This window comes from Prionailurus viverrinus, chromosome B4 (assembly GCF_022837055.1).
Source record: "Prionailurus viverrinus isolate Anna chromosome B4, UM_Priviv_1.0, whole genome shotgun sequence".
In the NCBI taxonomy this organism is placed as follows: domain Eukaryota; kingdom Metazoa; phylum Chordata; class Mammalia; order Carnivora; family Felidae; genus Prionailurus; species Prionailurus viverrinus.
In genome coordinates, this window is record NC_062567.1 from 8,724,862 (window position 1) to 8,750,576 (window position 25,715).

Sequence of the window (25,715 nt, forward strand, 5' to 3'; positions counted from 1 at the left end):
CTCCTAAAAGAGCACATTAATCGAAGAAGACATTTCGGTGCATATATAATGCGTGTTTGTGCAATTACAAGGGAATGCTTTCAGATGTTTATCCACCAAAATATGTAAATGACAGCAAGCTTCCATGGCTTAACTGCTTTTGTCTGCAGCCTGTTTTGGTCTGTTTTGATCTGCCCTGTCCAGTCCACGTGCACAGATGGGGCTGTGTCATTGCCAGCCAGTCACTCACACCCTGGGGATCACACTGTCCCCATGTACTGCTTTATATCACTCACTAACTTACCCTTTAGCAGATCATCTGAAATAGGTTTGGGACATAATTTTATGTTTGTTTTTGCATTTTTAAAAACTTTAATTCCAGTTAGCATACAGTGTTGTATTAGTTTCTGGTGTACAATACAGCGATTCGACACTTCCCTACTCCACCCGGTACTCATCATGGCAAGTGCACTCCTTAATCCCCATCACCTATTTCACCCGTTCCCCCTCTACCCCACCTCCCCTCTGGTAACCATCAGTATACTCTCTGTAACTAAGGGTCTTTTTTTGGCTTATCTCTTTCCCCCCACACACAACACACACTCTGTTTGTTTTGTTTCTTAAATTCCGCATAGGAGTGAAATCGTATGGTATTTGTCTTTCTCTGACTGACTTATTTCACTTAGCATCATACCCTCTAGATCCACCCATGCTGCTGCAAATGACAAGATTTCATTCTTTTTTTTATGGTTGAGTACTATTCCATTATATAAATTTATATACATACACCATCTTCTTTATCCATTCATCTATTGATGGCCACTGGGCTGATTCCATAATTTGGCTATGGTAAATAATGATGCAATAAACATAGGGGTGCATGTATCCTTTCGAATTAGTGTTTTTTATTCTTTGGGGAAACATCCGGTACTGAACACTAGATCATAGGACAGTTCTGTTGTAATTGTTCAAGGAATCTCCATACTGTCTTCCACAGTGGCTCCACCAGTTTGCATTCAGCCCAACTGTGCATGAGGCTTCGTTTTTCTCCACATCCTCGCCAACGCTTGTTGTTTCTTGTGTTTTTCATTTTAGCCATTCTGATAGGTCTGAGGTGATATCTCACTGTGGTTTTGATTTGCATTTCCCTGAGGATTAGTGATGTTGAGCATCTTTTCACGCGTCTGTTGTTGGCATAATTTTTTAAATGAGTGATTATACAACTATGATGAAGGGTTCTCTTATTTAGACACTTGTAGGTATGACCTTCTATTGAGGGGAAGTCACAAGGTCTTGTCTGCTCAGGGTCCCTGGGCAAAGCTAGGACATTCTTCAGAGCGTGGGTGCCTACTCCAAGCAAAAAGTCAAGACCCGGAGCAGAGGAGGCCCCAGTAAGATAAGATGGGTGAGGCAAAGCTCTAGCATGCAAACCAGCAGCAAGTTTAGGTGGCTGAGAGAGCCAGGAAGAAGTGAATGAATAAGGGAAGGGAATGGGTGAGATGGAGAGAAAATCGGTTCAGCCGCCGGCCTGCTGAATGGAGGAGGCTCCAGAGCCCTTCCGTGGGGCACTCTGCGGCACACGCTTTGAGGATTTGCATGATTGCTTAAGGATGCCATGCGCAGCAAGATCCAGACCCCACTTGCTGTGCGTTTCTTGTACAGAATCTTTTCTTTATTCAGCAAATATTTAGTTAGCTTTTCATCTGTGGGGGTACCATTCAAGGGCCTGGATAGAGGCAGCAAAGAGGCTGATGCTGCCTCTGCCCACATGGAGTTCACTGTCTGGGGTAGGTGGGGGCAGGGTAGGAGGACAAAGCGTTACACAGAAGAATATACTAATAATTAACTCTACAGGTGAGTGTCGTGTCAAAATACAGGGTCTAAGAGACAATGTAATGGGAGGGGGCCTAATCTGGTCTGGGGGTCAGGAAAGGCTTTTCTGAAGTAATGACATTCAAGCTAGGACCCAAACAATGAGTAGGAATTAGATTTAAAAAATATGCGCGGGTTCAACAGATACAGAGGTGGCCTGGAGCCAGACACACTGCAGTAGGCAGCTGTGACCATGACCTTTGTCAGTGCTCTTGATAGAAAGGAAACTTGGGAACTCCACAGAGCTCCTCAACAAAGGCATGGAAGATATTGCTGGTCTGAACAATGGGCAATTTTTAATTTGTTTTTGCTTTTTGAAGGCATTGTTAGACCTTTCTCACATTCCCTGAACCTATGTGCTCTCCCGCACATCTGCTATAAGCTTTTCAGTAGAGATCCTCATTGGCTGAGAAACACTAGAGCTAATATAAATATATATAATGAACTTCATGAGAAGTGGAAAAACAAAAAAAAGAATTTAAGATACCATCTTTAGGGGCACCTGGATGGCCCAGTCAGTTAAGCATCGGACTCTTGACTTCAGTTCAGGTCATGATCTCATGGTTGGTGGATTCAAGCCCTGCATGGAGCTCTGCACTGGCAGTGCAGAGGCCTGCTTGGGATTCTCTCTCTCCCTCTTTCTGTCCCTCCCTGCCTCTGTCTCTCTCTCTCTAAATGAATGAATGAAATGCACTTAGGCTTGTCATAAAATCAGGGTCTTACCCAGTTGCCTTCAGATTCTGAATCTCTGAGCATGTATGAAAGTACATAGTTGCTCTCCATCGGCTTTGAACATAGTCCCTTATCCAAGATAGACAAAGATGTGCCTACAGCCCAGTGGCCACTCCCTACACGGGACTTAGCAATTTATGGACTATCTGTAACCAAGCTGTGTTCCTAGACCTATTCCAGAGCCATCATCTGCCTCTTTCAGACTTTACTGCTCCAGGAACGCAAAGCTATTTTAATACTAGGAAAATTATAACAGAAAAATGCATTGCCAAGTAAAATCTTCCTAATTGGAGCTAATTCTGGAAAGCCAGTGTGTAATAGTCAAACAATTCATGGCAGAATTTTTCTAAAAAACTGTAATTAAAACATTCAAGAATATCTGTTAATACAAAGCTCGTGCTGCATGTGCGTGTTCTACCAGAAGGTCGCTATGTGGGGCTACCGTATGTCAGTTACTGCTCGACTAACCTTGAACGTCTCAGGAATTGTGCCGTGCTAGGTTGGTAGCATTCTGACCGTCCCCTTGAGGATCCTCTTTATATAAGGTTAGAGGAAGATAACTAATGCAGAAGGAGCCACAATACTAAACTGTGAGATTATGTAATCAGGCTTAAATTTTCACAGGTTTCCATCCTAATCAAGGTCATGGGTATTTCCCCAAATCCCCCACGCATCTGTGGGGAGCAAGTGTTCTTCTGTCCAGAGAACCAAGGGCCCTGTGCCACCTTCCTCTGGTGGCAGCTCTGCTCCTGGCAGCTGCCACATGTGGATGGCATTGGCAGCCACTGGCTTGCACCTGCCCGAGGTCCTCAGTGGGAGGGGAGAAGGCAGTGACATTTACAAGACAGTGAAGCATGCCAAGAGTCTCCCTTGGGATTTCCTAGCATTGTCTCACTTCTCAAAGCAAACTTAATTCCCCCTTTTATAAAGGAGAAAAATGAGGCTCAGAGAGCTCAATCCTGGGTACCTTCTCTTCTCCGTGTCCTCCGACATCTCCAGTCCCATAGTCTGGAGGCTGCCTCATACGCCCATGACCCTCGGCTCTCCGCCTCCTTCCCTGGACTTCATCTTGCGTAGTGCAACGAGTATTTCTATGTCTTCATGGTGCTTGATCTCTCAGACCCTCCTCTTTGATTTCCATGGTACCACACTGTCCTCCTTTGCTTCCTACCTCTCTGTCTGGTCCTTTGCTGACTCTGCTTTATCTGGATGTCTGTATTCCCAGTGCTCAGACATCCTTCTCTTATCCAACTGCAGTCTCTCCGGGGTTGGTCACATCTAGCTTCTTGGCTTTGGGGACCATCTCTGTGCTGATGACTTGTTAATCTTAAACTCTAGCCTTGATCTTTTCCCCCGAACTTCAGACGTGTATCCACAGTTACCTGCTTGACATCTTCCTCCAAAAGGCGCCTCAGATTTGTACTCAAGGCGTCACATATTGTACTCAAGGCTCTAGGTCCGAGCTATCCAATGTGGTAGGGCCATGTGGCTATTTACATTAACTAAAGTTAAATGTAAAAGGCAGTTCTTCAAGTGTGCTAGCAATATTTCAAATGCACAATAGCCTCCTGAAAATAGTGGCTACCATATTGGATATTGCAGGGAAAGAGCCTTCCATCATTGTGGGAAGATCTGGTGGTCATTGCTGCCCTAGTTGTTCTTACCCTTCCAAACCTTTTCTTTCACCAGGGTCCCCCATTTCAAATAATGGCAGTACCATCTAGATGTTCCTCAAGTCAAAAATCTAGGAGGCATTCTTTTTTCTTTAATTTTTTAAACATTTATTTATTTTTGAGAGAGACAGAGTGCGAGCTAGGGAGGGGCAGAGAGAGGGGGAGACACAGATCCGAAGCAGGCTCCAGGCTCTGAGCTGTCAGCAAAGGGCCTGATGTTGGGACTTGCACTCACAAACTGTGAGATCAAGACCTGAGCCAAAGTCGGCTGCTTAACCAGTTGAGCCACCCAGGCACCCCTAGGAGGCATTCTTGATCCATCTCCTTCCTGCATGCCCCACGTCAACCTCATCAGTGAGTCCTGTCTACTGTGTTTCCAGAACATACCCCACGTGTGTCCACTTCAGTCCATTTCCAATGTTCCCCAGGCTGAGCCACCGTCCTCTCTCATCTGGACGCTTGCAGCAGCTCCTCAGTGATCTGCCAGCTCTACTCTTACCTCTACAACCCCTTGTCCACATAGCAGCTGGAGTGATCATTAAAAAATATAGGTTCACCTCTCCCTCAACGGAAAAGCTTCTAATGATTTCTTACTAAACCTAGAATAAACACACCCCATTTGAACATTAGTTTGAATGGTGCCTTAGTCCATTTGGGCTGCCATTACAAAGTACCATAGACAGGTGGCTTATAAATAACAGAAACTTATGTCTCACCATTTGTGAGCCTGGAAGACCCAGATGGGAGAGCCAGCATGGTCCGGTGCTAGTGAGAGCCCTATTCCAGATTGTAGACTGCCAGCTTCTTGTTGGATCCTCACATGGCAGAGATAGGGCAAGCTACCTCTCTGGGGCTCTCTTATAAGGGCACCAATCCCATTTGTGTGGGCTCCACCCTCATAGCCTAATTATCTCCCACAGGCCCCACCCCCCAAATACCATCACATTGGGTGTTGGATTTCAACATGTGAATTGAGGAGAGGAGGGGCACAAGCATTCAATCCATAACACATGGCCCCACGTGATCTGGGCCTTCCTCTATCTCAATCATTCTACCCATTGCCCACCAGATTCTGGTCTCTGCTGCACTGCTGACCTCCATTTTGGTCCCCAAATATTGTAAGACCTTTCCTGTCCTAGGATCTTAGGACTGGCTCAGAAGCTCTTTGCTCTTTGCCCAGAAGCTCTTCCCCTGCATGGTCACTTGGCCGGCTGTTTCCTGCCGTCCATGCTGGAGCCCACTCACAAGTGTCTACACCGCTCATCTCAGGCTGCTTTCAGTTCTCTGCACACCATTATGGACTCTGTGAATGGTTAATATTTGTTTAGTTGTTGATTTATTTATTTTTCTTTCTCTTCTTCCCCTGCTGGAATATAACAGTCCAAGATACTGGGGACTCAAGTGGAATGAGACGTGCTTTGCCCTCTCAGAATACAAAAAACTAAAAATGATTTGTAATTATCTTTTATCTTTTTTGAAATGTGAGCAGGTGCTTCGAGTTAAAACAGATGAATTATTTTCTCTTGAAAACTTGAACATGCTAATAATTTCTTAAGAAATCCTTTTGTCCTTTTCTCATGAGTAATGCAAAAGTAGAATTTCTTTATCAGGGTCTCAGCAAATGAGTTTCCCATACAAAATTAAAATGCCTCCAATTGTTTCTTATCTATGGTTTTGGCTATTACTACACTTTCCCTGGCCTGCCTTGAGGGGGGAGCCAGCTGGGAACCAAAGGGGCTAGTTGGAAACAGAGGAAGATGATTCCAAGGAATCCCTGAGGCCCCTTGGAAAACAATGGAAGTTGTTGCCTGGGTGGGTGGGAAATCAGTGCACACTGCAGAACCGGGCCAACATGGACTTGGAGGATGGGTTTGCTCTTGTGAGCACAGCACAACATGGATTTGGAGGATGGTGGCAGGAAGCCTGCTGGACTGAGAATCTAGAAGCAGATCTTCGTTGGAAGACAGTATGCACGCCTTAGGAAGGACCCTTGTCCCAAGATGCCCCTCACCCCACACCCACATCCACAGATGGTAACTCCCTCAGTAGCATCCCTTTCAGAAGTGGGTTACCTTAGATCCCAGGCAGCTAAGAATTTGCTGTCTTCCCGTGCAGCCCTTCCAGGTCCACTGCTTGGTTTTCAGAATCCTTTATGGTTTGACTTCATCCTCACCAGTTGCATTTTCTAGATAAGTGAGGCTTCTTCACGGACATGGTTCCTTCCTGCCTCTACCCTTTTCTTCCGCCTGCCAGGCCCTTGCTCTTGACTCCGGGTCTCTCCTGTCTGCCCTGCCTCCAGGAATCCTTTTTCCTGCAGTGCAGACAACATTGTGCTGGCCTCAGGAGGCAGAAGGGAAGTTAGGACCTGTTCTGCAGGCCACCTCCTGTGATCACGGATCTCTCCCCTCCGCAATGTCCTGTGGTCATCCAGCCAGGGTCGGGGCTTGGCAAGTCCTTGCTCGCTAGTGGTCTGACTTGTCAACCTGGGCTTCTGTAGCTGCCCAGATACAGACTAACACTGCTGCCAAGTGCTGGGCTTATCGGAGATGCTCAGTCAACACTTCTTTCACTGACTGTATTCCCTGGAAGATACTTAGTTCACCAAAGACTCCTTTCATGATAATTCAAGTTACTGGGCTCTTCCTGCCCCCTGGGCTTTTCTCCACTGGACTAAATATCACCCCTTCTTTAAGACAGCTCAGATTCTCCTCTTTCTGCCCTGCCCCTGGGCCCTTCTGCATGTCTTTCTGTGGTTTTCCAAAGCACCTTCATTGCCCCCTACCCCACAATGTCGGAACTGTCTACACTGTGCTTTACTTGTCTGTGTACCTTAGTCCCCACCCCACCCCGGGCCACACTGCCCTCTGTGCCCCTTGGAAACAGGGGCAACATATCATCTGGTTTGATGCAAGATTATGTGATGATTTGGTGAATAAACAAAGCATAGAATGCAAATACAGTAGAAGAAACTGTCCCCCCCCCCCGCCCATTAATCTTGAAAACAATTTGAAGGGAATCTAATTCAGAGATCCCCCACATGGTTATGGGATACCCTTTATATTCCCCAGTCTTTAGTTTGCTAGGGATGCTGTAACAAAAATGCCACAGACTAGGGGGCTTAAACAGCAAAAACTAATTTTCTTACACTTTTGGAGGCTGGGAGCCTGAGATCAGGGTCTTGGCAGCTTCGGTTTTTCCAGAGGCCTCTCTCCTTGGCTTACAGCCACCTTCTTACCATGTGTCCTCATGGTCTTGTCACTGTGTGCTCATATTCTGTGCTCTCTCTCTCTCATAAGGACACCAGTCATATTGGAACCATATGACCTTATTTAACTTTTATCTCTTTAAAGACCCCATCTCCAAGTACAGTCACCTCTGAGATATATACTGGGGATTAGGACTTGCACATCTGAAGTTGGGCTGTGGAATACAAGCCAGTCCATAACACCCTGACATTGAGAAGGCGAAACGGCCAGAATCAGAGGCTAATGGCACCTAAGGAGTTACACTGATCCGGTCCGTGAAGGTGGAGAGGCATGTGTTTGTGTTTTGGAATTTTCTGAACAGACTGAGCCAGGAAGATATTGGGAAACTGAATTCTATGAAAAAAAGATGTTTTTATTATTAGAGTAGGATTTGTCGAAAGAGGAAATACAGAGAAAAGAGGTTGCATGAAATAAACCCTTAATCTTCCCAGAGTGGCTGGGAGACTGCCCCCAGGAGCAGGATGTGTGGGTACCAAAGCCAAGGGAAGCGGTGAGGATTAAGAGCGCAGGCCCAGGAGCCGGACGGCTGCCCTGTGTGGGAGGAGGGAAATCCCAGGCACCGCCAAGCCGGGACTTAATTGAGGAAAGGGCCGGGAAGATAGGCCTTTCTTTCTCCAGGCTGGGTGAAAAAACACACACATCTGCCATCTGGACCTTGGGGTCTCACAGTCGAAAAATGCTTCACTTCTGGCCTCACCCAATTACAGCCTGCTTGTTTCAAGACTGTCTTCTCCTTAGGACTAAATGTGAATGGGGGAGATGGTTCTGGAGAAACACATTTATAACCAGCCTTGCTCTGGGCCACACGAAGGCCATCTTGCTTTGTAACCATGGCCCTGGCTCTTTTCCACGGTCACTGCCTAGTTATGTGACAGTCTTTGGGAATTTCAAGGCATATTAGCTATAACACTGCTTTTTAATGATCCTAGCATTACTGTGAAGATTTCTCGGACCCCTCGCTAAAATTAACAGCACAGCCCTATACTGTTTGGCTTTTGAGAGGGAGAAAAAGTTTTCCTTGACCCTGGTAGGGTCCCTGGCCAGCTCTGTAGATGAACCTGACAAAGACAGATGAGCGGGAGGAAAGCCAACACCCGTTAATGAACTTTTGCAGGTACTTGACATCCTTCACCCGGGGGAGTGATCAGAGCCTGAAGCCTTTGTAACCTTTTACACAAACAGTATTTGTGAAGATTTGACAGGAACAAAGGAGTTTGGGCCGGGGGCAGTAAATGGTAGAGAGACTTGGGAGAAGTTGAATGAGGATTGTTGCCATATTCCTCTGGTGCAGTCTGTGGGCTGATAGAGTATGTCTCCAGTAAAAGGAGAACTTATTTCTTGCCTTTAGACCAAAAAGGGGGAACTTTTTCCTACATCTCCTGCTTAATTGCTCTCAGCTCAGAATATATTTTATGGCAAGGAGGCATGTTTTGGGGTGACATATTCTGGTTTCCTTCAGCCTTCTTCATATTTTATTATACCTAACTTGTAGAGGAATAGGTTTTTGGAGCCCATGTGTCAGCATTAGCACAAGTGCCGTCTTTTAACAAACGTGTAGATATTGTTATAAGATAAGAAAACATTTTAAATTATAATTAGCAGTGAATTTTAAAACAACGGGATAACATCTGTGGAAACGACATGGAGAAGTTCAAGTGCATGGAAAGAACAGCGCAGTCTACCCGGTACTAACAATAGAGCATGATACGCTGACCAGGTCCCGTTGCTGTATGGGTGTGTGCGCCACAGTGGAATCAGAACTTGCAGTGTACTTGATCCAGCGACTTTGAAATTGTTTCTTGACAATGAATTTTTAATGTGAGGAGATTCGCATTACTTAAAATTTTGCAAATAACCTGAATTTTGTTGAGGCTGTGACATCAAAATATTTCGTATTTGCGTATTTAAAATTCACATGCAGTGATAGCCATACAATGTGATAAGCGAGGAAGATCAGAGACTGAGCAAACCCAAGTTCCACGCAAAGGCAGGTTGCTGTAAATTAATGTCAGAATTTATGGGGTGCCTGGGTGGCTCAGTCGGTTCAGTGTAAGACTCTTGATTTCAGCTCAGGTTGTGATCTCACGGTTCATGAAATCAAGAAATCGAGACCCACGTCAGGCTCCGTGCTGACAGCATGGAATCTGCTTGGGGTTCTCTGTCTCTCTGTGTCTCCTCTCTGCCTCTCTCTCTCTCTCTCAAAATAAATAAATAAACCTTAAAATACTAAAAATTAATTAATGTCAAAGTTAAAATTGAGAAGAGTAGAGATTTTTTAATGATCTCTGTCCTCTCCCTTAATCTTGAATAGCCAGTCTCTTTCTACATGGACATCCCCCAGTGAACCTCTCTCCCAGAGCCACCATTAATTAATTTTACTTGTGGATCTGTCATGATGGTTCTCCTCCCTTTCCCCAGTCACCTGACTGCTCCCCTTCTAACTCCATTCTGATGCCTGGCAGGCTGTCATTGGTGAACTCCATTTCTAACATGGAGCTTTAACCCTTGCACTTGGGAAACTTGCCGGAGAAGGGTTTTGATTCAAGAAAGCAGCCTGTCAGCTCAGCAGCCCGTCAACCCACCTCCTCATGATCCGGGGGCCTGAAAATGAGACACCCCCCCTTGCCACTCTTCCAAACTTATTTCCCCATCAGCAAGTCTGGGATTCTGGTTGTTCACAAATGGCTTTCGAAATAAGCAGGTGTCTTAGCTCAGGCTGCCATAACAAAATACTGGAAACAGGGCAGCGTAAATGACAGACATGTATTTCTCACAGTTCTGGAGTCTGACATATCCAAGCTCAAGGTGCCAACTGATGTGGTTCCTTTTAAGGACTCTCTTCCTGACTTGCAGATGGCCTTCTCCTTGCTGTGTCCTCACATGGCAGAGAGAGGGGGGGTGGGAGAACAGAGGAGGGAGAGAGGGATAGAAGGAGAAGAGGGGAGAGAACTGGACTGGGCTTTCTGATTTCTCTTCTCATAACAACGCTGATCCCTTCATGGGGACCCCACTCTCGTGACCTCATCTAAACTAAATACCTGCCGGGGTGCCTGGGTGGCTCAGTCAGTTAAGCGTCCGACTTTGGCTCAGGTCATGATCTCGTGGTTCGTGAGTTTGAGCCCTGCATCAGGCTCTGTGCTGACAGCTCAGAGCCTGGAGCCTGCTTCGGATTCTGTGTCTCCCTCTCTGTCTGCCCCTCCCATACTCATTCTCTGTCTCTCTCTGTCTCAAAAATAAATAAACATTAAAAAACATTTAAACTAAATACCTGCCAAAGGCCCCCGTCTTCAAATACCATCACACTGGGGGGTAGGGCTTTGACATATGAATATGGGGGGTGGGCATAAACATTCAGTCTGTAACAGTAGCCATTCGAAGTGTATGCTTAAGGAGATTTTTGAAGAGTATAAAGCGATTTGCAAGTTTTAAGGCATTTTTATGAGTATTGTTATGTTTTGGCAAGTGCTTAGACTTCTCTCCTGTGCCTTGGTTTCTAAGGAAACCAAATACTTTCTGAGCAGTATTCAGAGCGATGAAACCCTGGTGCCGTTTGAACTTTCAGAAGTGAAATAGCAAATGTGCGGAGCATTGAGGCTGTGACAGTACATGCTATAGCTAGACTTTACCGTTCAACTCTGATGCTTCCATTCTTACTGCATGGCTGCCCTATCAGGGTACAAGTATTTGATTCAATAGCCTCTGTTAATACCTTACTTATCACATTGGAGAAAAGAGGACTTTGAGAGAATGGGAAGCAGGAAAGATCAGTTTTGAAGGAGGGAATCTGGTAAAGGTGGGTCATAGGGTAACAAGGGCGGGAGGCAGGGGTAGAGGAAGGGGTGCGCATTCTTGCCTGAGGTCTTCTGGTAGCCTGCAGAGCAGAGGGTGTGAGCAGAACCAGTGGTAAGAAAGCACTGGAACACTCAGAAGGGGAGCCATTATTGGAAGGTGGGCCAATGGTGGAGAATGAGGAGGGGCACGATCAAAACAGACCTTTCCTTCTTCACAGCTGCTGCTGCCTTGATTGGCACCTGTGGTTCATGGTAGGTGGCACATAGTGGGCACCCAGTAAATCTTAAATGAATGCTCGAACAGATCATCACCTGAAGTGAATGCCTCCAGGTGAATGTGCACAGGTTCCCCCTTGCCCTGGCAGCTGGGCGTCCTCCAGAGTACATCCTCAAGGTCTCCAGAGTTCTTCCACTGAAACTCATTGCATGAAGGGTCTAGAAACACGAAGACTGGGGAGAGCTTGATGTATAGCTGCTAAGAGGGGATGTCTTGGGATTTTGGTTTCCTTAAGGATGGACCATTTGGACAACCCGGTCATCAAAAGGTAGTTTCTCCCCTGATGTTTCCATTTCTTTTCACTCTTTGAATTGCTTCTTATTTCTCCTGAGCATCTTTCCTTTTCTTATTTCAATTGCTGTTTGCTTTGGAAACGAGACGTTATCCAAGCACAACATCGCTTAGAATGACTCTAGGTAATGGGAGAGACTCGAACACCTAGGCCTTTTATAGCCACAATTGGTTTTCTTTGTTGGCTTTTTAAGAGGAAGGTTTTGATGGATCAGATATTGCACATTAATTGTCATGAATTGCAGAAAATGAGTCCTAGCTTCATGTGTTTGTGTATGTGTGGGTGTGTTACTGCTAGGGCATGGCTTATACTACATCTCTTAAAGCTGAAAGAGTGGTTTGTGAAACTGTTTTATGAGTTTAATATTTCAAATAAGTCTTCATTTTGTTTTTGGAAATTCTGTTTCTTTTTATAAAAAATAGTATTAATATATCTCTTGAAGCTAATATTCAAGATGGCTTAATTATCTGAAAGAAGCACTGTTTTTCTTAGAGAAGTATATGTTCTAAGAATTTGAAGGCTGAAGTGTTCAATTGTTCCTATTCAGAATTGTACGATTCTGTCACTTTGTTAAACCCAGAGCAGCATTAACTATCAGAGCTGAAGGGGGCTATAAGGGTCGCCCTCCAGGGCATTTTGACTTTTGACAACCTAGGCAATAAATAATAAACACGAAGAACACGTTAAGTGCAATGTGAAACTCAAAGCAAATTAGAATTAAATATTGTCACCAAAAAAACCAGTGCAGATGATGTAATGGGGTGTCATTCTTCTTTCTTTTTTTTTTGTAAATGACAATTAGCTTTCAGGTTCTGAAAGCCAGTGTTGGATATGGTTGACTAAGTTAACCCCCTTATTTTACAGATAAAAAGACTGAGGTCCAAAGATTCAAGGAATGCCCATGCCTTCAGCATATTAGGGGTGGAACTTGGTCATCCTGTTGGCTGTTTACTGCTTTGCCCACAACACTGCCCCCCATACCCCCATCCTTCCAGACCTTTAAGGATATTCTCTTATGCAAAGGAGGCATCCTATCCATCATCCCCCTACATCTGATGATGCCAATATTCTGGAAGGTTATTCTGACTTTACATTGTCATAGCAGGATGGATGCAAAGACCAGAAGACTTCTCAGGCCGGGCTAGTCCATGGGTCCTGGTTTATTTTTATTCTCTTTATTTCATTCTGGATGCTTATACCATCATGAAATAGAAACACTTCCCTGGTATAGCTTCTGGGGCATAGATGGGGCAAAACCTAAATCTGAAAATGAATATTTTTGGAAGCCAATTTGGTTCTTCTGTCATATTGACATCTCTTAATGATGGCTTTCCCTGAACAATTCAACAGGTCCTCGCAAACTTCTTATTTCTTTTCTTTTTTTTTTTTTTTTTAAAACAACAACAGCGTATCCGGTGGAGAGCTGTTTGATCGGATAGTGGAGAAAGGATTTTACACAGAGAAAGATGCCAGCACCCTCATCCGCCAGGTCTTGGATGCCGTCTACTATCTCCATAGAATGGGCATTGTCCACAGGGACCTCAAGGTAAGGCGGTCGCCTAGCAACATCCTCCAGCAGCTCTTCTACCCACAGTACACCTGTCCAAGGGGATTGGCTCCAGAAGATGGCTGAGGTTGCCTTGATGGAGATATGGGTGGAACGAATGGGAGGCATTTGTGTTGTTAGTTGTCAGGGCCATTGGGAGCCAGAGGTAGCTTGAAAGATGATGAGGGGCTGGCCACCATTTGGGAGATTTTATAACTGCTATGCAGCCAAAGGGCCACAGGGAGATAGGTTGTGTATTGCTTCAAGCCCACCTGAAAGGTAATTTTGTTCAAGACACAGAGGCCAGGATAACCCTTCTCCCAATACAGTTTTTCACAGTGTTCTCCCAGTTCTGGCCCCATTTCAGCACAGTACACTGTGTGAAAGAAAGGGAGCAAGTAAGTGGAGGGCATAACACGAGAAAGGAAATGGAAGGTTATTGGGAAAGATGGGTTAAACGACCTACAATCACAGCCATCCCCCAGCGTCCTGTAGGTCACAGGCTTACCTGTTCTTTTTTTTTTTTTTTTGTATAAAAGATTATTTTAACGTTTATTTATTTTAGAGAGAGATAGAACAGAGGAGGGGCAGAGAGTGGGGAGGGAACAGAGGATCTGAAGTGGCCTCTATGCTGATAGCAGAGAGCCCGATGCGGGCCTCAAACTCACAAACTGGGAGATCATGACCTTAGCCGAAGTTGGATGCTTAACCCACCGAGCCACCCAGGCGCCCCAGTCTTACTTGTCCTTGATGAGGTGTTGGCATACTGACCCTTCACCCAATAGCACTGAAGGACCTGGGCCTTACTTGGGCATCTTGGCATCACATCCCTCCCTGGATCAGTATAGATACCAAAGGGCAGATATCCAACATATGCTATCAAGAGTAGATATCGAACACATTGATTTGAGGAACAGCAAAAGGCAACATTGTTCACCAAGGCTGTAATGTGGCTTCATTTGACAGCAGACACAGGTCCAGGCCCCAGGGCTCCCTGCACCTGTCAAGATAGAAACTCCACCCCAGCCCACATACCTGCTGCTCATATCAAAAACACAGGGATTATAATGTACTGAAACCATGCTATGCGTGACTATGTGAAATCTAAATCAATTCAAAGAACAAACCATAAACATCTGTTAAAACAGAATTTCGGCATCTGCCCGTTATCTAGTACTGGGTGTGAAGGTATAACATGGTGTAGCTTTTCTCTTCATAAGGTCTCACTGTAAAGTTTTCTCTTCTCTATATTATTTTCCAGCAACCAGAATAGTGGCTCCCAAATGTTAGCCTGCATCAGAATTGCCTGGAGGGCCATTGCTTGCCCCACCCCAGAGGTTCCGATTCTATAGGTCTGCAGTGGGCCTGGGAATGTGCATTTCTAAGGGATTTCTAGGTGATCCTGATGTTGCCCTGGGATTACTCGTGGAGAACTTCTGGACAAGGGTGTTTGTGAATGTCAATGGGGTCCTTACAGACTTTGCCCTTTGCAGGCTTCTTGATGGCTGAAATGGCTGTGGGCACAAATTAGCTAATCTTCAGGACCAGAGGTCCTTTCCCGGGCTAAGTAAGGGCTCACTAAGCCCACTTGGCGCCTCTGTGCCTGCTCTGCTCTCTTGTGCCCTCACCAAATGCCGATTCTCTGCTTCCAGAACACAGGAGGCAGGTCTCTGAACAAGTTAGTGCGATGACCACAGAGGTGTGATGCGATGCGCTGGCTGTGTGTACTTGATAGAAATAATTCCCACGCAGATGACATTCCTAGAGGGGCCATGTTATGCGTGACTGTGTTTATTCCCCCTTCGAAAGGCAGTTGGGCTGTGCAGGAGTTATAGCTGTCTACGCCCACATGGCGCTTTCAGAGAAGTGCTTGTAGCTCCCAGCTGGTGCAGCTGTGAGAACGCCAGGCTTGTCCCCGCAGAGAGAACATTGCCATGAGGACTGTTCGTCATTGCTTTTCAGAGGCACAAGGGAGTTTGACCTACGTGGCAGGAGTTGGGGTTGAGATAGTAAATTTTCACAAATATCTTAGAAAATGAAAACAAACTGAATGATCCAGGTCAGAGCAATAGAGAACATGATCAGATTAATATAAGATTAGGTCGAGTCTGAGATACCGCCATGCTCCTGCGAATACACCTCCACCTCCCTCCAGCAAGGTACTCTTGTGTCGTCTTGCCCCAGGAAGCTACTAGAGATAATGAGAGACAGACAGGAAGTGCCCACTAACTGACCCCTCAGATTAGGACAGGGCTTCTCAGCCCCTGCAGTGTGTCCTTTGCTGCGGGGGGCTGTTCTATGCATTGTTGGATGTGTAGCCACATCCCTGACTGCTACCCACTAGATGCCCATAGACTCCTGCAGTTGTGACAACCAAAGACATTGCCAAATGTCCCCCTGGGATGCCAAATTGCACCCAGTTGAGAATCACTGGATTAGGAGGGTGATTATGTATAATATAAACTTTATAGGAAGTGTTGAGTCAGATCTTTTAAAAGCCTGTTGGGGCACCTGGGTGGCTCAGTTGGTTAAGCGTCCAACTTCGGCTTAGGTCATGATCTCACAGTTCTGGAGATTGAGCCCCACCCATGTCAGGCTCTGTGCTGACAGCTCAGAACCTGGAGCCTGGTTCAGATTCTGTGTTCCTCTCTCTCTCTGCTCCTTCCCCGGGGGCTTGCACTCTGTCTCTCTGTCTCTCTCAAAAATGAATAAACATTTAAAAAAATTTTTTTTAATTAAAGATTGTTGGGGCGCCTGGGTGGCGCAGTCGGTTAAGCGTCCGACTTCAGCCAGGTCACGATCTCGCGGTCTGGGAGTTCGAGCCCCGCGTCAGGCTCTGGGCTGATGGCTCGGAGCCTGGAGCCTGTTTCCGATTCTGTGTCTCCCTCTCTCTCTGCCCCTCCCCCGTTCATGCTCTGTCTCTCTCTGTCCGAAAAATAAATAAACGTTGAAAAAAAAAAAGATTGTTATGTGAACTTTTTTAAAAGTTTATTTATTTTGAGAGAGAGAGAGAGCACAGCAAGGGAGGGTCAGAGAGAGGGGAAGGGAGAGAGAGAATCCCAAGCAGGCTCTGCACCGTCAGCATGGAGTCTGATGTGGAGCTTGAACTTATGAACCTTGAGATCATGACCTGAGCCAAAACCAAGAGTCAGATACTTAACCAACTGAGTCGCCCAGGTGCCCCTCTTATTATGCGAACTGTTAATGGGTTGGTGTTGACCTTCCAATTCCAGTATTGTCCATCAGTTGTCTTGGAACAATGTCACAAAATAAAGAATAATATTTTTTTCAGGTGAGTCCTGGGCCTCTTGGGACCTCAGGCAGAATTGTGAGATGCCCTCTGTGCCTCCCTCCTGACCAAGCACTCCTACTGCCAGCTGGGGGCCTCCATCTGGATTGCCCTTGAGCCTGTCTTCTCTCCCACTTTCCTGTTGCCTGACTCCCCTCAAGAAAAGCCCTGCTGCCTTGACTGAGTCTTGAGATGGTTGTAGACAAGTATCTATCTAAGTTGTGAATGACCAGCCGATTTAACCCTCCTTGGTAATTGACCCAAAGGAGGGATATTTGATTCCATGCAGTCTCTTGCCTAGATGCAACCTTGTTTAAGAGCATGAGATCATTGGGACAGGAAGATTAAAAGTCAGAAACTTAAGGAGCGTCTGGGTGGCCCAGTTAGCTAAGCATCCGATTCTTGATTTGGGTTCGGGTCATGATCTCATGGTTCATGAGAGGAGTCCCATGCTGACATTGTGGAGGCTGCTTGGGTTCTCTCTCTCCCTTTCTCTCTACCCCACCTCCCACTCACATGCACATGCACACACGTGTGTGTGCTCTTCCTCTCTCAAAATAAATAAACTTGAAAAAAAATCAGAAACTTAAGAAAAGTCCTCTCTGCCCCCATGATCAGATCCTTAGTGTTCATCAAAGGATGATCTCAACATTCAGACAAATCATGAACCACAGGCACCTTTTGATTAGATTATTTTGGCCTGCTTTTTAAGCATTATTCTTATTTTGATTATTGATTGGGCCATTTTATTCTCTTTTCAAACTCATTGAAAGCACCTTCAGGTGTGCATTTGATTTTCTTCTAATCTCATGTTTCATCCACAGGATCGACGTCACTGTGAATGTAAAGTGTCATTCCTTTTTGTGTTATGATTTTAGGAGAAGGGTAGTATTTTTTTTTTCTTTTGGGTTCTGTTAAAGTTATTTTGACACTTGTTAAGACAAGACTTTATTTAAGACTACTGCAAGAAGGGTATCACAATAGGGGAGAGAATTGGGTTCAACTCCAAAATCATCAAGGGCATGTGAGGACTTATAGCCATTGACCAGAATGAGGGTTGTGGATAGAAATCTACTAAGAGGGGATATCAAGGATGGAGGGATCCTTCCTAAAGCCTGGCCAAGAACTTAGACATTGGCAGTCTCTCTCCATTGACCAGGTTCTCTTCCTTCTGACTAGGTTCCATCCCTGGGCTCTGTCCTTAGTGCACTGGCTCTGCCCATGTAGTCCAGGCTGACCAAGAATCCTACTGAGCCAGGGCACCTGGGTGGCTCAGTGGGTTGAGCATCTGACTTCAGCTCAGGTCATGATCTCTCAGTTAGTGAGTTCAAGCCCCATATTGGGCTAACTGCTGTCAGCAGAGAGCCCACTTCACATCTTCTGTCTCTGCTCTCTGCCTGTCCCCGCTTGCGCTTTCTCAAAAATAAACAAATATTAAAAAAAAAAAAAAAGAGGGGCGCCTGGGTGGCGCAGTCGGTTAAGCGTCCGACTTCAGCCAGGTCACGATCTCGCGGCCCGTGAGTTCGAGCCCCGCGTCAGGCTCTGGGCTGATGGCTCAGAGCCTGGAGCCTGTTTCCGATTCTGTGTCTCCCTCTCTCTCTGCCCCTCCCCCATTCATGCTCTGTCTCTCTCTGTCCCAAAAATAAATAAACGTTGAAAAAAAAAATTTTTTTTTAAAAATAAAAAAAAAAAAAAGAATCCCACTGAGCCACTTTGGTGAACATCCCCCACCCTTGATATCTGATCAAATTCTTTATCTTCCACCTTTCATATCTGCCCACCCTGGCCTGCCTTCAGCAAGGATCCTCTGAAATTGGCATAGCTAGGATCCCCCCACCCTTGACATTCCCTCTTAGTAATTTTCTTTTTTTTTTTTTTTAATTTTTGTAAAATGTTTATTTTATTTTTAAGAGAGACCGGGTATGAGTGGGAGAGGGGCAGAGAGAGAGAGGGAGACACAGGATCTGAAGCAGGCTCCAGACTCTGAGCTGTCAGCACAGGGCTTGAACTCCCAAACCGTGAGATCATGACCTGAGCTGAAGTTGGCGCTTAACCCACTGAGCCACCCAGGCGCCCCACCTCTTAGTAATTTTCTGTTCACTGACCCTCACCCTGATCCTGGGCTATAAATCTCCACTTTTCCTTGTTGTATTAGGTCTTGAGTCCACTCTTCCTCTCCTACTGCAGAATCCCATTCAGTGGTCCCCCCCCCCCCCCGAATAAAGTCTTCCTTACTGTCTTTACCAAGTGTGTGAATACATTTTCTTTAACAACATCCAAGGTGGAAGGTAAAGAGCTTGGCCAGATATCAAGAGTGAGGGGTTCTCTCTATTCTGACTTACAGGTTTCTTGCTAAGACTGGACTTTGCAGCCCCAGCAAGACAGGAGGGACACAGAAGGCCAAAATCGAGGCCTAGAAGAGGGCTCAGGGGAGCCTGACTAGTTTGGTCAAGGCGGGGCAGGGGGATGGGTCTTGAACACTTCTCAGAGTGTCCTCACAGAAATGGCTACAGCTCAGAATTGCCCCGTGAATTCTAAAATCCAGAAGTTCCAGGCCCATCTCAAATCTAAATAGCCCTCGCCACCAGATGAGAGAATGAGAGAAGAGTTGGTAAAATTCAATAACTCAGAAACCAAAGATCCACCGCAAACCACTGACAAGAGACACTCTTGCTTCAATCACTCTTGGGGATGGGAGGAGGGCCAGACAGGAAACTGTGGGGAAGTGGCTTGCCCAGTTCAGATTCCTCCTGGTGTGGTATGTGTGTGTATGTGTGTATTTATTTATTTATTTGGGGGGACAGAGAGAGAGAGAGAGAGAGAGAGAGAGAGAGAGAGAGAGAGAGAGAGGGGAAGGGGCAGAGAGAGACAGAGATAGAATCCCAAACAGACCCCACTGTCAGCACAGAGCCCCATGCAGGACTCCATCCCACTGACCCCGAGATCATGACCTGAGCCGAAATCAAGAGTTAGATGCTTAACCAACCGAGCCACCCCCCAGGTGCCCCCTGTTGTGTTTCTTTTAAGGTTGAACGTAAATCAGAGAAGTGATTGCTTCTTCACTGGGCAAATCTTTGGAATTTCCTGAGTCGAGGGAAAGGAGTGGTGTCCGTGCTCAACATTGTGTCTCTCAGGGACAGCATCATTAATTGAGGCAGCCTTTCTGTGGTCAGGCTCTGCCTGGGCAGGACAGGTGCAGCCCTGAGGCTGGGACATCTCCCTTGGTCTCCACGAGCTCCACCCCCCCTTTTTTTTTCTAGGAATGATACCTTGACTTTTCATAAAATACTATGCAAATAAAGCTTCATTGTCTCCCCGCTCCACCCGTCTGCCTCCCCTTACCCCTCCTGTATAGCTGCCATGGAGGTGCCCCTGCTGTGCAGAACTGTAGCAGAGACAAGAGCTGTGGTCAGGCCTCAGCCATGTGTCCTGAGTTACTACCATCTGGGCTCCAGCATTCCCCATTCCATCCAGCTCCAGCTTCCCCATTCAGGGAAGCAAACGAGGAACCACCATGACCCATGTTTTCCCGAAAAGGCAACCAGAAGCTCAGGGCACTTAAGGACACGTGGCTACAAAGTGCTGGATCTCTGGACACGATTCATCCATGATGACATCCCTCTGTTTCCCAGGGAGCCCAGCGAGCAGGGGTCAGCTGGCTCAGTAAAGGGGAAGACGCAATGCATCTGCCAGAGCCGCAGGACATGGGCCGTTACGGAGGGCAGGGAGAGAGACCCTGGGTTCGAGAAAGGTTGCTAAAGGGGTCAGGAAAAAGGAACGGGGCAGGGGTGGGGGACGCCTGGGTGGCTCAGTCGGTAAAGCGTCCAACTTCTGCTCAGGTCATGATCTCAGGGTTCGTGAGTTCAAGCTCCGCATTGGACTCTGTGCTGACAGCTCGGAGCCTGGAGCCTACTTCAGATTCTGTGTCTCCCTCTCTCTCTGTCCCTCCCCCACTGGCGCTCTGTCTCTGTCTCTGTCTCTCTCAGAAATAAACATTAAAAAAGAAAGAAAGAACAAGGAAATGGAAGAGCATCTACAGAAGTGACTTCATTTCTGGGAACTCCCTTTCCCCTGACCCAGGAAATAAATTGACAAGTCTTAGGGGCTCTCTAGGCGGCCCCAATTTATGGTTCACTTTTTGAAAGTAGACAAAGGGACTCACTTTTCTTGAAAACCTCTAAGCGCCCCAAACTGTGCAGTGTCCCCTTCATCACTCCTATTAACACGGCTTTTCTTACTGCATTCGCTGTGTCCCGAGTCAAGCGTATCCTTAAATTGTGGTTAGGCTTTGTGGCTTCGTGAGTCTCCCACAATTAACCCATATTTAAACACACTTTGTCAGTGTTTTTTTTTTCTGTTTTTCTTTCTAGCCTGAAAACCTCTTGTACTACAGTCAAGACGAGGAATCGAAAATAATGATCAGTGACTTTGGACTGTCAAAAATGGAGGGCAAAGGAGATGTGATGTCCACAGCCTGTGGCACCCCGGGCTATGTTGGTAAGCACAGCGTGGGTGTTGTATCAGCTTCTTTGGTCTTAAGCACTTCAGCCCTGGCACATGATCGCAGCTGCCTTCATTCCCCTTAAGGGGAGAATAAAAAGGCAAGAGACATTGGAATGAGTTAGAAGAGAGGCGATTTCCCCTGAAACTTTTTAATAGTCGGGCAGAAATCCTGTCTCATTGGGGTGTGGGCCTGGGTGGAAGCCAGGAGTTGATTGGATGAATTCCCACGTTCTGATGCCAGAAATAGTGCCTCCATATCTGTGTTTTCAAATGATTTACAGTGAGACACTGAGATAACCATGAAGTGCAGACACAAACAGAACATGTAAAATGTTGAGATAGAAGCGGCCAGAAAGAGAATATCGATAGGAGGAATCTGGTTCATGCCTTGTCGAAGTCACTCTCTTGAAGTAGCCAGTCCTGATCTGTACTGGAGAAGCCAAGAATTAAAGTCTTTCCTAAAATCAGAACCCCAGGGCCCTCGTACCAAACATACAGAGAGCAGAAAGGGCTACAAGAACTGAACACTCGCATACTGAGAATCATCTTGTGTATTCTGGGGACCTGGAGAAAGGCCATCGGTGCCGTTTGTGTTTTCGAGACGTTGACTTACATGAATGTATTCATTCACTCAGCAAATGTGTACTGAAGCGCATGCTAGGGACCAGCTGCTGTTGTGGGCACTGGGGTGAAGGCTGTGCATGAGTCAGACAGCAGGCCTGCCCTCATGAAGCTTATGTTGTAGTCGGGAGTCACAGACAACAGACAAAGAACAGGGTTGTTTCAGGCCACGGTAAGTGCTATGGAGAAACTCAAATGAGGACATGCCACAGAGCAGCAAGGTGATGGTGGGGGGGGGGGGGACTAGGACGGTTAAGGGCACAGGAATGAGACCTGGGTATTGGCTTGAATGTGGAGAAGCAGACAGCCTTGGGAATGTTAGGGGACAGAGTGTTCCAGGCAGAAGCATCCATTTGTGCTAAAGCTCTCAAGTGGGAAAATCCTGGGAAAAGGGTATAAACCGGGAATGTCTGAGGACAGGAAAAAAATGGGGTTGGAAAAGACTTCTGGAAAACAGAGACTGAGGCTGAATTCTCAATGTACAAACCATGATGGCTTTTCCTAATGAGAACAGGAAGCTCGCCCTGAAAGAGGAGAGGGAATGTTCTGTGACTGGCATCATTCCTGTTTGGTATTAGGTGCAACCGCGTGATCCCCCAGGCAGGCTGAGGAAAGCAGTCCTCCCACCTGATGAGCCTGGGCCCCAGAGCATTGTGGGAAACTCCAAACGCCCTTTGGGGCCCTTCCTGGCCCTTCAGGTGCTGGCATAACACGGGTGTTATGTCGCAGCCGGTTCATTTGCAAAGGTGCTCAAAGGAGAGGGGAGAAGAGCAGGCTGAGGGGAACGGAGAATAATAGGAAGGGAAGCCATGGACTCGGGGGCGGGGGCCAGGGGAGGAGGTGGCCATGGTGTGACCGGCACAGGCGGGGATCATGTCCCTGGCGGGTGTGTGCGCTGGGCAGAGCCGGGGAGGTTCTTCTGATGGCAGAGGAGCCGGTGTGGCACAGGCCTTGATGAGATTAGCGGTACCCTGAGTGCTCTCGGCTCTGGGCCAGCGGAGTGGACCCCGTCGGGGGGACTCGGAATCACGGCCGTGGTGGGAGATGCACGCGAGAGCTCACGTGTGTGCCCCAGGGGCGTGGGGGTGTGACGGGAGCAGGAGCATGTGCGGCAGGTATGTGGACTCTCTCCGGGTCAGTCCCGGCCTCCAGGCGGGCGGCAGATAAAAGTGAAGATGTGCTTCTTCTCGTTTGTCCTCAAAGATGGGGAGGGAGAAGGCCCGTTCCAACAGTGGCAATTCCCAGACCCCAGAAAATGAAAAGGCCTGTGAGGGCGCGCTGTCCACGCTCCTTGCCGGATGGCTTTGCCACCTTCTGTGCGGTCCGCCGCCCTGGCCACCGCGGCCGAGAAGCTGAGGGCTCTGTGGCCGCCCCGCTTCCCCCCTGCAGGAGGCCGACTCTCGGGCTGCAGTTCAAATGTTCCGGCAGAAGTGTCCGTATTTACAGACGCATCGCACTGTTCTCATATTTGTCTCTGATGTTGGAAAGCTCCAGCACTTTCTAAATGGATTTTTGCTTCTTTGCGTCTTGGCAGAACCCAGGAATGGCACTTTCTCTGGGTTTCTAAGTGGCTGTCATTCGAGTGGTCTGGTTCTTCTTAGATGTCAGACACTGACGAGTCTGGGAACTGGGAAGCATGTTTAGATGTGGCCCTTGCTCTTTCTACCCTAAATGGTGGCCAGTGGGGCCATCAGGTAACGCTGTTGTCAGATACGGAGTTTTCTCTGAGTGAGGAGGGGTGCGAATGTAGTGGTTCTGCTCATTCATGTGTGTTGAGCACTGAGCTGCCTAGGAAGGCCTCTTAGAGCAAGGAAGGGGCGACTCTGGGGGAGCTTATAACCTGTAGGCGTACCTCGGGCAGTGAGCAACAGAGATCGGGCTGTTTCCTCCCCTGCCCCCTCAGTCTGCATGGCCAACTCCTGATACTCAGCCATCAAAGCCCAACTTACACGTTGCCCCCTTTTGGCTGCTTTCCCAGCACCCGTTCTCTCTTTTGTCATCCTACTTCTTTTCCTGACCCTTTTTACATCATTGCATCGGGGTCCATATGCACCGGTGTCCCTTTCCCACCGCACCACACGTTTTTTCTCGGGCAGGGACTATCTTGCTCATCTTTGCACAAATGCTCGTTAAACTGGTAAAAACCCAAGGTTCGCAGAAATTAGCATTTCTCTCTGTCTCCTCTTTTCCCATTCATTCAGCATGGATTTATTAAGTTTATGTGCTGTGCTCAGTGGTTTGGTGTTAAGAATATGAATGTGTAGGGCCAGAGTTTCAGACTTTAAAATGCTCACAGTGTTGTGAGAAAAAGAGGGAAAACCAGTAAATTGAATAATGTCTGGTAAGTGCTACGTTATTCATCATTCAGGGATTATGTATTTAGTGCCTACCTGCTGTTCTAGAGACTGGGGATGTATCAGTAGAAAGGAAAAGAAAAACAGGGGGCACCTGGGTGGCCTGGTCAGTTGAGCTTCTGACTTCAGGTCGGGTCGTGATCTCGTGGTCCATGAGTTCGAGCCCCACATTGGGCACAGAGCCCACTTCGGATCCTCTGTCTCCCTCTCTCTGCCACTCCCCTGCTCATGCTCTTTCTCCCTCAAAAATAAATAAAACATTAAAAAAACAAAAGAAAAACAGATAAAAGTCCCTGCCCTCAATCAAGGTACTTATATTTGAGCGAGAAGGAGACAGACTGCATGCAAACAGCTAAGTCTGTTAATATCTTAGGTTGACAAGTGCTATGAAGAAAAATAAAGCAGGAAAGAGAATAGTTTGTGTGTGTGTGTGTGTGTGTGTGTGTGTGTGTGTGTGTGTGTGTAGGGGGTGGCAATTTTAAATGTAGTAATCAAGGCAGCCCTCACTGAGAGGGTGACAGTAGGGTCAAGCTTTGATAGAAGTGAAGGAGCCGGCCATGTTATTATTTGGAGGAAGAGCGTTCCAAGGATGGTGCAAAGGCCCTGAGGCAGGGGTATGTGGGAGAACAACAGGAGTGGGGTGAACAAAGAGAAGAGCAATAGAAGATGAAGTCAGAGAACTAACAGGCAGAGCATGTGCAGACCAGGACTTAGAAGTCATTGTCAAGACCCTGACTTTTACTCAGGGTGGTGGGAAGCCATTGGAGTGTTCTGAGACAAGGCATGGCATGATCCGACCTGTACCAGGATCCCTCTAGGAGACAGGTGGGGATTAGGAGAGATGCCAGGGTGCAGGGCCAGGGTGGAAGAAGGGAGACCAGTTAGAAGGCTCTGGAATTATTCAAGTGAGAAATGGTGGGAGCTGGGCTACGTTGGCAGAGTGGAAGTGGTAAGAAAGTATCAGATTCCAGAAAAAAATTTGAAGGTAATTTCATGAAGATTTTCTGAAAAATTAAAAGTAGGGCTTGAGAGGAGAAGCCAATGATAGTTCTAAGTTATTTTTTGGCCTGAGCCTCTGAAAGGAGGCTGTTACCTTTACTTTAGATGTCCAAGTCTGTGGAAAGAGCAGGCTACAGAAGTATCACCAGGGGTTCGGATTTTAATTTGTTAAAGTTTGCAAGGTCCAGAAGGCGGTTGGACTGTAAGTCTGGAGTTCTCTCAAGAGGTCCTGTCTGCAACAAGATATAGTTGATTCTCATCACACGTAGTAGTTATGCTCTGTAACGTCACCACCAGCGCTGAACTAGTAAATACTGACCTACTGTTACCCGGGAAATAGAGGTTTAGGGTCCTTGTGAGTCTCTGGTCACAGCATTGTCATCTACTGATGGATACATGACCTTGTTTTATACGTATTTCTACTTGACGACATCTTATTTAACATATATTATTTTTTTAATGTTGATTTTATTTTTGAGAGAGAGACCGAGCATGAGCAGGGGAGGGGCAGAGAGAGAGGG

The 25,715-nt window shown here is 46.8% G+C and overlaps 1 protein-coding gene across 2 annotated transcripts in view; it reads left to right on the plus strand.

Moving 5' to 3' along the window:
- Positions 1 to 25,715, plus strand: part of CAMK1D (calcium/calmodulin dependent protein kinase ID) — a 507,758-nt gene that overhangs the window by 429,611 nt on the left and 52,432 nt on the right. For both annotated transcript variants that reach the window (XM_047865690.1, XM_047865692.1), the window contains exons 4-5: positions 13,290 to 13,428; positions 21,088 to 21,214. In XM_047865690.1, the coding sequence (XP_047721646.1) occupies positions 13,290 to 13,428; positions 21,088 to 21,214 (266 nt within the window). The remainder of the gene's footprint in view (positions 1 to 13,289; positions 13,429 to 21,087; positions 21,215 to 25,715) is intronic.